The sequence below is a fragment of the Chamaea fasciata genome, unplaced genomic scaffold (assembly GCF_029207755.1).
Source record: "Chamaea fasciata isolate MVZ Bird 193981 ecotype frontalis unplaced genomic scaffold, bChaFas1.0.hap1 SCAF_7, whole genome shotgun sequence".
NCBI lineage: Eukaryota > Metazoa > Chordata > Aves > Passeriformes > Sylviidae > Chamaea > Chamaea fasciata.
This window is the reverse complement of record NW_027094092.1, coordinates 24,432,779-24,445,231: the sequence shown is the minus strand read 5'-3', so window position 1 is coordinate 24,445,231 and position 12,453 is coordinate 24,432,779. Positions and strand designations below refer to the sequence as shown.

Genomic DNA, 12,453 nt, shown 5'->3' with positions numbered 1-12,453 from the left:
TCAACTTTTAAACAGTACATAGTTTTGTAAACTCAGATTGGAGAGTTCTGACAAAAAACCCCAAAAGACCCATATCTGCATATGCATAGAAGAAGAAATTCATATTGGCACACTAGCGGGCATAAGTGAAAGTTTGCAGTTTTCTCTCTGCACTTTTCCTTTTTTTAATTTTCAGTGAGCTTCACATTTAATAAGAAAAATAATTGTAGCTTTTTTACCTGTGATCCTATCACGTTTGGAGAGGGTGCCGTGGACTGTTGCTGCTGTTGATGGTGATGTTGCTGTAGCTGTTGTAGTGGTTGTGGCTGTGGTGTCTGTAGTTTGTTTTCTGACTGTGCCAATGGCTGTATTTGAAATTTACTGTCTGGCTGTTCCTGCTTGACTATCAAATTCTTTCGAAGCTGTTCCACCACTCTTTTCTAGCAGATAAACAAAATCATAAACAGAAATGATGACAGTTATTTAGCTACACATACTAGAGAAAATAGTAACCCCGAAAGATACATTTATTTAGTGTAAATAAGGAACTGCTCAGAAGCTTAATGGGATTTCTTTTTTTTTTTTTGCAATTTGCAAATTTGCATTGGTGTTATCTAATAGGCACAGTGTAAAATTGGCCACGAAGGAGTATTACAGCCCAGCAAGGTGACCTCACTGTTCTTGTAGAAACCCACAGACCGAAATTCAGCCTATTCACAAACCACTGCAAGACCTCAGTAACCTATATTTACATGACTCCACACGCTTTGACTCCTTCAAACATGCACCACTCCTAAACACTGACAAAACAGAACTTTGTGTTGAAGCCTCCCAGCTGACTTCAAGGCAATAGGCATGTCATTTTGTAAAGGGGCATTGAAACTGAGTGAGAGACAGCCAATTTGAGTGCAAAGTGGGGATCAGGAAGGGCATGGATGATGGTCCTTCTGTTCAATATTATTGCCACCTGAAAAAGAATCAGACGGCTACCAACACTTACATTTTCCTCCCTACAGGGAAGAAAATGGCACACATCTATTTCTTCCAGCTTAGGGGCTTCCTATTACATTTTAGCTGCCATAAAAGTTTGAAATTATTTTAAAAAGAAGTTTCTTCTCCTGATGGCCATTGTGCATCTTTAGACAGTAACCGGATTTAAGAACAGACCAGGTGACTTGCAGCATAAGATACATGTCATCTGCATGGATAATACGGGCTCACAATTTATGTTCATATTATATTTTAGTGTGGACAACAGTGAAAACGCTGTGAGACTTCTTTTACCTTCTTCAGGCATGACCAAAAATGGACATTTTTACCCACACTCTAACCACCCCCAAATTTGGGCAGCTTTAAAAAGATTTAGCTATATACCTAAGCCCCCTTGATCAAGAGTATATGCATAGTCCCACAAGGCTGTCTTTGGAAGAGGACAGTGAAGTCAACAGGCATGGGACAGGCTGAACCAAGGAAGCTCTGGTGGAAATAGGAATGGTCAGGAAAACTCTACCAGAGCCAGGTGCTGACAGTGGGTTACCCCAAGAAGTTGCACTTACATGAAAAAGAAAGTTAAAAATAACACAACCATTTTGACAATATCAAATGCTTTGATTTTTTTGTTTTGTTTTGAAGCATTAGTATGCAGACAGTATTAAACATAGAGATGGAAAAAAAAACACAAACCAGAAAATCCAGCTATTTACTACAACTGGAAGAATATTTTTCCTCAAATTTCATTGACACATGGTTATGAAATTCTGAGCTAGCAAAAGATTTTTTTTTCATTTTGTAGATATACAGTAGACTTATGATTTTAAAAATCTTGCTTATGATGAGCTAAAAGGCCACAATGCCTCACACAATGAGTGTGTACCTCTAGCCCAGTAGAAGATAACAAAAAGGGCATGTTCCCAAATTGGCAGATTTGAAAACTGGAACTTTAAAAAGCCAAATAAAAACCACCAGCAACAAACTCCACATCCCTGTTTCATAATGTTGAAATGTGTGAGCTCACACAATTGACCTTTTAGCAAAAGACTGAATTCAGCAACTTGAAGGCAGAGAAAAAGGACTGCGTGGCTTCTACAAAATCCACAGCCCTGGCATGGGCAGATGCCCATCCACTTCTGACAAGAGAAATATAGGCCCAACCTGGCTGAAAATTCAGGGAGTTGGTAAAGGACAGCAGCCTGAAGGAGCTATTTTACTCTGCATCCAGTGAAGTGCTAAAAGCTATCAAAGCCTAAAAGCTGTAAATTGTTTGTTCCCATCTGAAACAAGAAAAAAATAATAGAAGTGTAGAAGTCATTTCCCTAATTCTGATATTTCACGTGGTTTTAAATGTCCTGTGTCTATCAGCCTGCTCGTATACGTAATAACTGAACAATCATTTAAAATTGCTTTCTGAAAAGATCAACCATGTTAACATGCAAATCAAAGTGCGGCGTCAGCAAGCAGATACAAGAGCTGAAAACACATTTCCAGAGAGTAACCCAAGGGGGAGGAGAGGAGAAGGCAGCAAAGCGGGAGAGGAAATAATGCAACATACTTGCAGAATACCTGCCAAAAAATGGACTGCACATACACTGAACAGGATGCTAAACAATTACCATACCCAGCATGAACAGGAAGGGAGTTTTTGTCTTCCACAGCTGCCAGTATGAAATTCAGGGATAACGATGCTCTTCTACTGATTCCCTGACTGAAAGGAACTAGCAGCAATGGCCCAAGAATGAATTTCCATCTTGGTCTTTACAATGGGAAGAACATTAGTGAAAGGATTAAAAAAAAAAAAAAAAAAAAAAAAAGAAAGAGGGGGAGAGGCAGGCTGAGGACTCTTCTGCCATACTGCTACAGCAGGACAAGAGCCAGCGAGGAGAGAAAGGGAGCAGGAGTGAGGTGAGTCACATGGCATTCACACACTGCCTGTTCCACCCCCGAGCCTGAACCATGGCCTGCAGAGATGGGGTAAAACAGGACCAAAGCCCAATTTGCATTAGTGCCTTGTGCAAAAACTGAGGCTCAGCACATTTGGCACAAGATGGATAACGTGAGTGGAAAAATGCCGTTGCTCTGGAAGTCTATGCTAGCCTGTTGGAAGCTGCTGAGAGCTGCCTGGCAGCAGCATATCTTGCCATCCATATCCATTATGCAGATATTAAATTGGAAGAAACATCTAATGCTTTTAAGATTCAGAGAGTAAAACTGAAGTTTGCACTGCATGCCAATTGCTTACGCAGTTTAATAAGCTGCTTCTACCAACTGTCAGCAAAAATACCACACTGAAACTACAGAAATCATTTTACGATCTGCAAGACTGTTGGGATTATCTGTTTGTTTGTAATTATCAAGAGAGACACTCTGAACAACATATTTCAAAATCCATAGCTGAATTAGCAAAACCAGACGAGTCTCTCAGGGTTGCACCCACGCAGGAACTCAGAGCAGACCTCCCATTTTCAGCGCTACCCTCTGCGTCCCCCTCTGCAGGGCTCAGCCCACGCCGCTGGTCTGACTCGGCACGCAGCGCACGGCTCCCCCGGCATCCTGCTGGAAGTGCTGCCCTGCAGCCACACAAGCGCCCAGCACGTGTCTGTCTGCAGCAACCTCCTCCTTCGGCAGGGAATTAAACGGAAGGGTGCTAAGAAAGAAACTCTTGTTTACTGTCAGACTTCATTAACACTGTGTTTTAAAATCGTTCCTCAGTTATTTGACTGTTCTTAATCAATTTTAAAGACAGTTTGTGCTGCAGAAAGTATGGTCTGAATGACTGAGATTTGCCAAGGCGGATATCAAGTCCTAGCTGCAGGTCTTAGAGACTGAATGCCAGTCAGATTCAGGTGTTCGAAAAGTACCACAGAATTCTTAAGAAATAGTACGAATTCTTTAAATGTAATAATTGCCATTTTTCCTTCCCACTTCTATTTAAGAATATTTAATTCTTACTTACACCTTCAACATTTTAAATTGAGATTAACTCAATCAAAAACACATCATCATGCATACAACATAAGTTTTCTGCATGTCTTAAAGCTCTAGTTCTCCTCATATTCCTAGAACAGTTTCTTTTCCTGTCACAGTATGAATGTATTGAAAGCATTTGTCTTTGAAGTTTACTGAACCTTCCGCAAAACTGAATGCCAATCCTCTCTTTACCTCCACGATGTGAGAGAATAATCCCACTCTTTCTTCTGAACTGTGTTCTACCCGAAAAGGAAGTGCCAGCCCTATGCAATGGTTACTGTCAGACTACTTCCAAACCCATTTGTCAAACAGTGCCCCGTAAGCACACTACATCATCTCAGAGCTCTTGCTGTCTTGACATCTTTATCGCTAATCGCATCAGGAACCGTTCACACCACTGAGTTCAGAGCCCAAGACATCTTATATGACCCTTCCTTAAAGTTAATAATTGCAATCAATATTGTGACATTTTGCTATACCACTTTCTCATTCATGCCACAGGCCAGATCCTAAGACAGCCTTGGAAGATTATTTTGGTTTGATTTAGCGGAAAATAGATCTTCTTGATCATGTATCTGTGCCAGAAGACATCTCTGTGCTCACATAAGAACTATCATGAATATGTTGTTACAGGATACACAAAGTACTTGGAGCAAACCTAAAAGTACAGTTTAAGGTTTATATCTGTATTAGCTAAGCATTACTTCCATTTTAATCAGTCAATCAAGCAAAAAATAGTTCTCTGAGTACATCTCTCCTTTAAATACTAGATCCCTGGCTGTATTTGATGACACATTTTCCTCATCTTTCAGGAAATGTGAAAAGAAACGTTTCGTTCAAAAAAGCATCCATATCTAAAGAAAGCTCTGCTTTTAAACTTCAAAAATCAATAAAAATGAAAATATAAAGATATTTTTAAAATGGGAGAGTAAACTAGCATACTAAATAACCTAGCAATGCATACATTTCATATCACAAATCCAAAGCTCATGTGGTTTGAAGTGCTCAGCTGCCTGCCAGTGAGACGCTTTCCTGCTCTCCCAATCTCAGGAAGTCACCTATTACGGATCCTCTGTTACCTGTGCCCTCCAATGACCAAGATGTTCTCTGGGATATAAAAGCTGCCTACTGCTGCAAGTGAAATGATTAAGAGGAAGTACTGATTTCAAGTATGCTGCAACTTATATGTGGGGAGGATGGAGGGAATTTCACTACTCTGCAATCCTCCTTTCCAGCCTCCCTTCTCTCTTTGTCAGTCCTATCCCCTGCTACTACCCAAAGAGAAAGATACCTGAACTTTCATGGCAGAAAGAAGCAAAAAGATTTTGGAGATCTGGTACAATTAGTCTTTAACCTGCAAAGAGGGTGCATTTTGGGAATGGAATTTGGGAATGAAAAGATTACAAGCAAGGAGAGTAATTGTAAACCCATCTACTGCTTTAAGATGGTATCTAAAATTTAAAACAATGAAATCCAATTATACAAACTGATGACGCAGAATCTACACCAGTAATGAAAAAAACCCTTTTATACAAACCAGCTTGAATTAAATTCCATTGAAAGAATGATCTAAGAACTATAGAAATATTTTAAAGCTATTTCTGTGGTTATCCTGTACTTTTATGGAATTTTGCACTTGTGGCTATGCTTCACTTACAGCCAGATCTTTTCATCAACTAAATCTAAACCAACTAAATTAGAAAGAATTTTATTTCCAGAAAAAAAAGAGTGATACAATTTCCTGCTTCTCAAAGGTGATCAAAATGGCACCTATACCTTTCAGTCAGAAAAGGCTCCCCCTGAAGCAGAGGCGCCTGAATGCTGATCGGAAATGTAGCAGCGGGCCTGGGAGCCCACTTCCACCTCATACTCAAATGCCTTACTGTGCATCATTACTGAAATGTGCACCATTTCTTTTTAGAACTGAAAACTCTGTATTTTTTTAAAGCTTTAGTTAAAATACATAGGTATCTAACCTTACCCAATCAATGGCTGCATTGCCAACGCTCCAGTTAAGTGTCCCAAAGAGACAGGCTGCTTTCAGCTCACAGAAAACACAGCTAAAAGCAGCACAAAGTCACAAGGACTTCTCCATGTCTAAAAGGGGTTGCAGAGCATGTGAGAGCAACTGAATGCTTCCCCTCCCTCTGCCATGATGGTCCTGTGGAATGAACTTACACTTAAAATACTGATGAGCACTAGAGATGAACCACTTAGTTTTGGTAGCCCCCAAACTCATGAGTTTGCTTTGCAGTCATAATATCTTTAATGAAATTTCTGGCTATGGCATCCAATACCTTGTGTAAAATGGAATTTACATAAAACTTAATTCCATAATAAACTACTTTAATGTTATGTCTGATAAATATTATTAGATAGTGTTGGCATGATGTGAAAAGTATTTTTGTCATTAAAAATGCTGGTAGACTTATCACAATTATATTTTAAAACAATTCCTACAGGTGTGATTCTGAAATAAACACACAGTTCAGACATGAACATACATATTTTGAAAGAGATGCTGAATATTTCCTTCATGATAAGAGAAACACCACTTAAAGGTGCAAGAAATCATTCAGAAGTGGATTATGACAGTTCTGAAAATAATGTTCATTTCTTCAATCTTAACAGGGGAGAATGCTTTTTTTTAAATTTAAAGACATAGCTAGAATTATAAATTAAAATTGTCAAAAATAGCTGTTGTGCTATTCTGCTTTATGTGACTTCTTGATTGCTTTATTTTCAATACTGTGTCTTTTACCATTTGCTGCACCACAAGACCAATTAATTTTTGGAAGGGTATGCTGTACCGTGAAATGCCTTATGCATCACTGTCTTCTTGTTTTAGAGTATTTACTCTTGCACAGAGTACAGAGAATGAACTAGTAGAGGCAGCACACATACAATGTTTTCCTGCAGCTTACATATTAACTAAGTGTACTATCCAGCTTCTTACCCCAGCACGTATGTTAACAGAAAGAAATTTGCAAGAACAGCAACAATAATTAAACAATGAAGCAATTAATGGATGGGGAATTAAATGTGTGACAACAGGCAAAACAGAACAGGAAAAGGAGTTAAGTGCAGTACTTTGAATGTAATTAAGGAATAATGAAATAAAGGAATGAAATTAAATTAATTTTTTTTAAATTCCACAAGGTTTGACAAAGTTGCTTTAGGTTTTTCTCCTTTACAGAAATACTTCCAAGTAAAAACACAAACTGGTAAAGAGGGTACGGGGACAAGCTCAGCATGAAAACACTGAAGAAATTAAAGAATTAAACTGCTGACTACAGTGGAAAATGTGCTCATTTTAATTTTATCTTGCCCATCTTATTGTTCTACCCCCATTTGTCTGTTTCATGGAGAAAAAAACATTCTTAAGGGAAAAATAAAAAAAGCCATCTAGACATAGTTTCAGAAATGAAACAAGAGTTTTGTACTTCAATGCAAAAAAAAGTCTGTACAATCTCCAACTGAACCTAATTTACTAGAAGCATGTAATGTGGTCTTGTAAAATCTGTCATAGACTGAAGCCTGCAATATAAAATCTTAGAACAAAAAATACTGTGGCTTGTTATTCTTACCCAGAACACATAGGAACAGCTACTCCCATGGGAAAGCCATTTGCATCTATACACAATAGCTGTTTACTAAAGCTAAACACCTCTGCCAGGCCATTCCCACTGTTTTTCTTCTCCTACCTGTGATTTACCTCATAACATGACATCCTTTAAACTGAAGTTGTCTGCATTAAGCAAGCAAAGCAGAGCAATTTAAATAAGTAATCTTATTTCGTGTTTCAGAAACAAACAACCTAAAGAGAAGTATACTCTTCAATCTGGTAACTCCTCATATTTTAAATAACTCAAAGGGAAAGGATAGTCACAAAGTAATTTTACAACATACTACTGCACATTTTAATGTGCACAGTATCACAGGTCTTGACTAAAATTTAGTCAGCTTCAGTAGGGTTCTCGTGCATCCTACAGCTATTCTCATGACTGAATCACACCTCCTCTCTTCCTCATGAAAGCAAACACACACAGTTCATGCTCATGTGCCTCATGCATGATCAGAAATATCAAGCAAGCTGACTAGTTTTACTAACCCACAGAATGGAAATGCATTCTCTTGAGAACAGAAAGATCTGGATGCTCAACGTCTATCATACAACCCCCTATTGATAACTGTGATTTTGGTAACAGCATCTAATATTTCCTTCCCACAATTGCTTTACAAATGTTACAAACTAACACCAGCATTTTCCCTGTTGTAAATTAAATACTGTTTCATGCCAATTCAATTAAAACCTATCTCTAATAACATCACTATTCACTGGTGATCTCTACTTCTTAAGTGAAATGAGTTATGAGAGCAAAAAGTCACCGTTTCACCCCATTCGAATGAGAGATTTCTCTCTTCTTCCCAGTAATTTGAACACTATATCAAATACAGGTGTTCTGTTCAGCTAAACACACCTGCTGTCCTATTCTCTTTAGTTAACCAAGGACAATCAAAACAAAGAAAAATGCCTGCTTCACAGAGAAGACATCAAATTATATCACTGCAGAAGTTCCAAACTGCTGGCCTTCAACTGCATCAAGGTTTGTGGATCAGATAACAGTGACTCTGAAAAACAAAGCCATGATTCCTCCTTGCCCTCCCGATTTAAATGGTATGGGGAGATGAATTGTGTTTATCTTGGTACAAAAGGTGCATCACTAAGTCTGGATAAAACTACTCAACAACTGAAGATTTGCTGAACTACCACCGCTCTTAAATTAAAACACTCAAGAACAAGCACTTTCCCAAAAGAATGGAAAGCTACCTTTTTCTTGAGGGATGCAGAGGTACTGGAGACAGTTCAAAGGAAGACATAGTTCAAAGACAGCCATAATCAAGGATCCAACAAACTACACTGTGTAATGTGGAGTTTACTGAGGCTCCACCTATCCAGTTTATTGAGAGATGACTACTCACTGAGTGCAGATATTTATATACAGAAAAGAAATCCAATGATGGGAGAATTTTTAGTTTCTCTGAGAAATATAAAATGATGATTCTGTATCTGCAAGTTGAAGGTAGACAAATTCAACCTCAAAATAAGATGCAGATACGAATAAATACTGTATCAGCCTAATAAAAGATGGTTTACCATGGTCTGAAGTTTCTATAAGAAGGGTATACAACTTTCCAACGGAAATGCTAAATCTGAGCTTCAGAGCAGACTGTAGAGTAAATGTAAGGGGGAGAGGGATCTGAGACTTGGGAAGCCTCTGCTCATTCTCATCTCTTACAAGGGACAAGTGCCATCACTGTTCCCATCATGTTTCTCCAGCACTGAAACTCCACATAAGGACAACCTTATTCTACAGAACATATCCACAGTCACAAACAACCAGATACCCCTAAGGTACTTTTTTCACCTTCTGAAACACAAGATACTGGCCACAGGTAGAGAAAAAGAGGCTAAGCAAAGCAAGTTTTTCTTCTTCCTTTGATTGTCTTTTATTGTATGCCTTCCTTACATATTTAGATTTTTACTGATTTTAGATTTGGAATGGAAAAGAAATTCTCCAGGTCAGGCCTGCTGGGATGTTTTTTTCCCTTCCACTGCAATGCTGGATGTGGATTGCCTGCTAGGACTAGCTGGGCAAATTTCCCCTAATCAACCTGCTGACATTGCAAGGCCCTTCAGAGTATCTGGCAGCGTAATCCACCACCTGTTGTCTGAAAAACAAAGATGTGGAAGACAAAAATTTAGTGCACTTGATAACCCAACTGTCCAATTCTCCCTGAATCAAAAGACATCAGACAGTATTACTGGGGTAGAATATAATGGCCTCTAACATGCAGGAAGTTAAATCAGTCATTTTGTTGTCTTTCGGAATTTACGTGAGGCATCTTCCCTCTACTTCCTAGTTGCAGTTTCATTATTAAAGTTTAACTGTATTTTATTAAAAGAAAAAAAAAAAAATAACCCACAACTGCATGCTATAGACAAAAGACAAACATTTGAAGAACACGATAGTATTCAAGAGACATACATAGTACCTAAATTAATTCACAGGATCAGGCACTAGTATCCAATCTCAATTTATGTATGTAATCTCAAATTTTGTTTAGTTCTTGCAATATAAATCCCAGTAACTGTTCTTGCTTCCACCAGAACTCTTCTCTATGAAAGCTTAATGCCTTGGTATCAAAGCTCTAGGATGATGCCATCATTCCATCCTACAAGGTAATGGTTATGTGATATGCAGACATGAAAAAGGCACAAATGGCACACAAAGATCTTTCTGACATCAATGGATACTTCACAGGACAATGGATTTGAGACCTGCTATGTAACTATGGACAATATCCTGCATGAAAAAAAGTACTAACAGAGTCCACATAAGGGAACATAAACATTCCTACCCATAAGTTCATACTACTTCTTCACAGTGTGCCTGCTTGTTCGACAGTTATACTGTCATAATTTTAGACTGTTAAACCTCTGCTCTAGGGTTTATAAAAGATCAGAGCACTTGTCACTCTCAGTGCAGGTAGAGTGAGATAGAGTGGTTGAGCAGTTCATTCTTCTTTCTAATTACACTCCATTAACCTTCCACATGAGAGTTCCCCTGTGCTTTCATACCAGCAGCACCAACTGGCTGTGTTTGATAAGGCTCGGCAGCGTTTGCAGGACCAGCACGTGTCACTGAAGGAACAGTTCAGCTCAGCAGCCCTTGCAGAAGCTGCACTGGCGCTCTGTTACTGAGCTGCAGTCAGGTTCAGCTGAATTATACACAGATGGACACCAGCCTCACCCTACCCACTTCCCTCACAACTCTACCCCTTGAACTTCAGAGATACATGATCTATCAGAAAGCCAAATGCGGAACTAGGGAATTATTCACAATGGGGAACTCAGCAGTTATCACACTTTCACCTCACTGCAAAGACTTGCCAAGAGAAACGTATTTAGAGCACTAAAGCATGCAGGGCAATAGAAAAGAAGTTGTCGTTACATTATAATTAGATCACGTTAGTGTATGCAACCAGAGTACAGAGAAGGAAAGTTACTTTGAAATTTAAATCTTTTTTAAACGAACTTTCAGTATCTGGAGTTGTTTGTTGTATGTTCTGAAGACCACACTGCTTACAAACAGCATTATTTTTCTCTATAACCTTCTCAACAGTGACCACATAAATGAACAGCTTTTCTAAAAAGAGAGACTTCTTCGATTAATAATGTATTCTATGAGAGTTTTAAACTCAGTGCCAGGAAAGCTATTTTCCATGTGCACGAAGGTAGATTAGCATTTGTGTATACTGAGTAACAGTGTCAGCACATGCTTACACAGATAAAAGGGAAACAAATTTGGAAGGAGGGATTGTAAACAATCTGGAACAGAAACCAAATTATTTTTAAAATAAATGAAACATTACAAAATCTGCACTTTTGAATGACATTTTACACAATCCCTTGAATTTTTTAACTGTTTCAAATGACTTCACAACAGAAGGTGGTATATGGAACTGGCCTATATAAATGAGCGATGGCAATACCCTTTTTGGTATTAGCTCCATTATCCTTTCCCACGCCTCTCCTGTTTTTTAACATATTTTGATACTTGCGTATGCATGTATCTCCATAAATAAATATAACTTACTTCTACTGTAGGTTTCCCAACCTTCAGCTAATATTTTGAAATGACTGCTGTTTTCTAAGGCTTGGTAAGTTTGAAGTGTCTGATACAAAATCTGTTTGTGCTACAAGCCAAACAATGAATCCAGCTTCATCCTTGTTCAGAATGGCTCAGGAATTTTATTTCAGAGTTCTGGTGCATGTTGTCAAAGATCCCCTCCAGTACAAAGAGAACAGAGGTGGTTCCTCTCCTATAACAGGAAGGTAAACACTACTACTGAACCCATCTAAAAGTAACCTGAAGAGACTTGGTTTACAAGGATGATCATTAAAGACCATTAGACCCACCTTCTACATCTATAACAGATTTTGGACCTCCATTCCCCAATTTTCTTATAATTTAGTCTAAAGATGCCAATTCAGTCTTTAATGCAATTTAACTTGTGCCATCTAAGCCTGTAATAGACAACAGAAATTCAGAATTTGTGGATGTGATCAACCATAGTGAATCTAAAACTGTCAGGCTACTGAGGTTGCCTCAGGAAAGGTACAGACAGGGAATAGACAGAAGACAGTTAGTTATTGGCGCCAAGACACACTTGCTCAAAGTGTGAATACAAGTATCTTTTTAACAACAATTTTTTGGAAGAATAATGAATGATGTTATTGGGATGCATTTGATATCAACAAAGTGTAAGATTAATTCTGTTGGATATAATTTCTCTACTAAAAATCATTCTTAAACCTAATAAATTTGAAACAAACACAATTAGGACATTGACGATATTTAATTCCAGCATCCCTGTCTTCTGTTCTGTAAAAATCCATCCACAGTGCTTCAGTGCTATAATGCAATGAAATCTTGTTTGAGCTAG

The 12,453-nt window shown here is 38.3% G+C and overlaps 1 protein-coding gene across 11 annotated transcripts in view; it reads right to left on the bottom strand.

Annotated features, from left to right (window-relative positions):
• Positions 1–12,453, bottom strand: part of PHF21A (PHD finger protein 21A) — a 130,671-nt gene that overhangs the window by 30,933 nt on the left and 87,285 nt on the right. For all 11 annotated transcript variants that reach the window (XR_010721893.1, XM_066188026.1, XM_066188025.1 and 8 more), the window contains one exon: positions 219–419. Coding sequence is in view for 10 of the 11 variants with exons in the window: in XM_066188026.1 (XP_066044123.1) it covers positions 219–419 (201 nt within the window). In the remaining variant the exon portion in view is untranslated. The remainder of the gene's footprint in view (positions 1–218; positions 420–12,453) is intronic.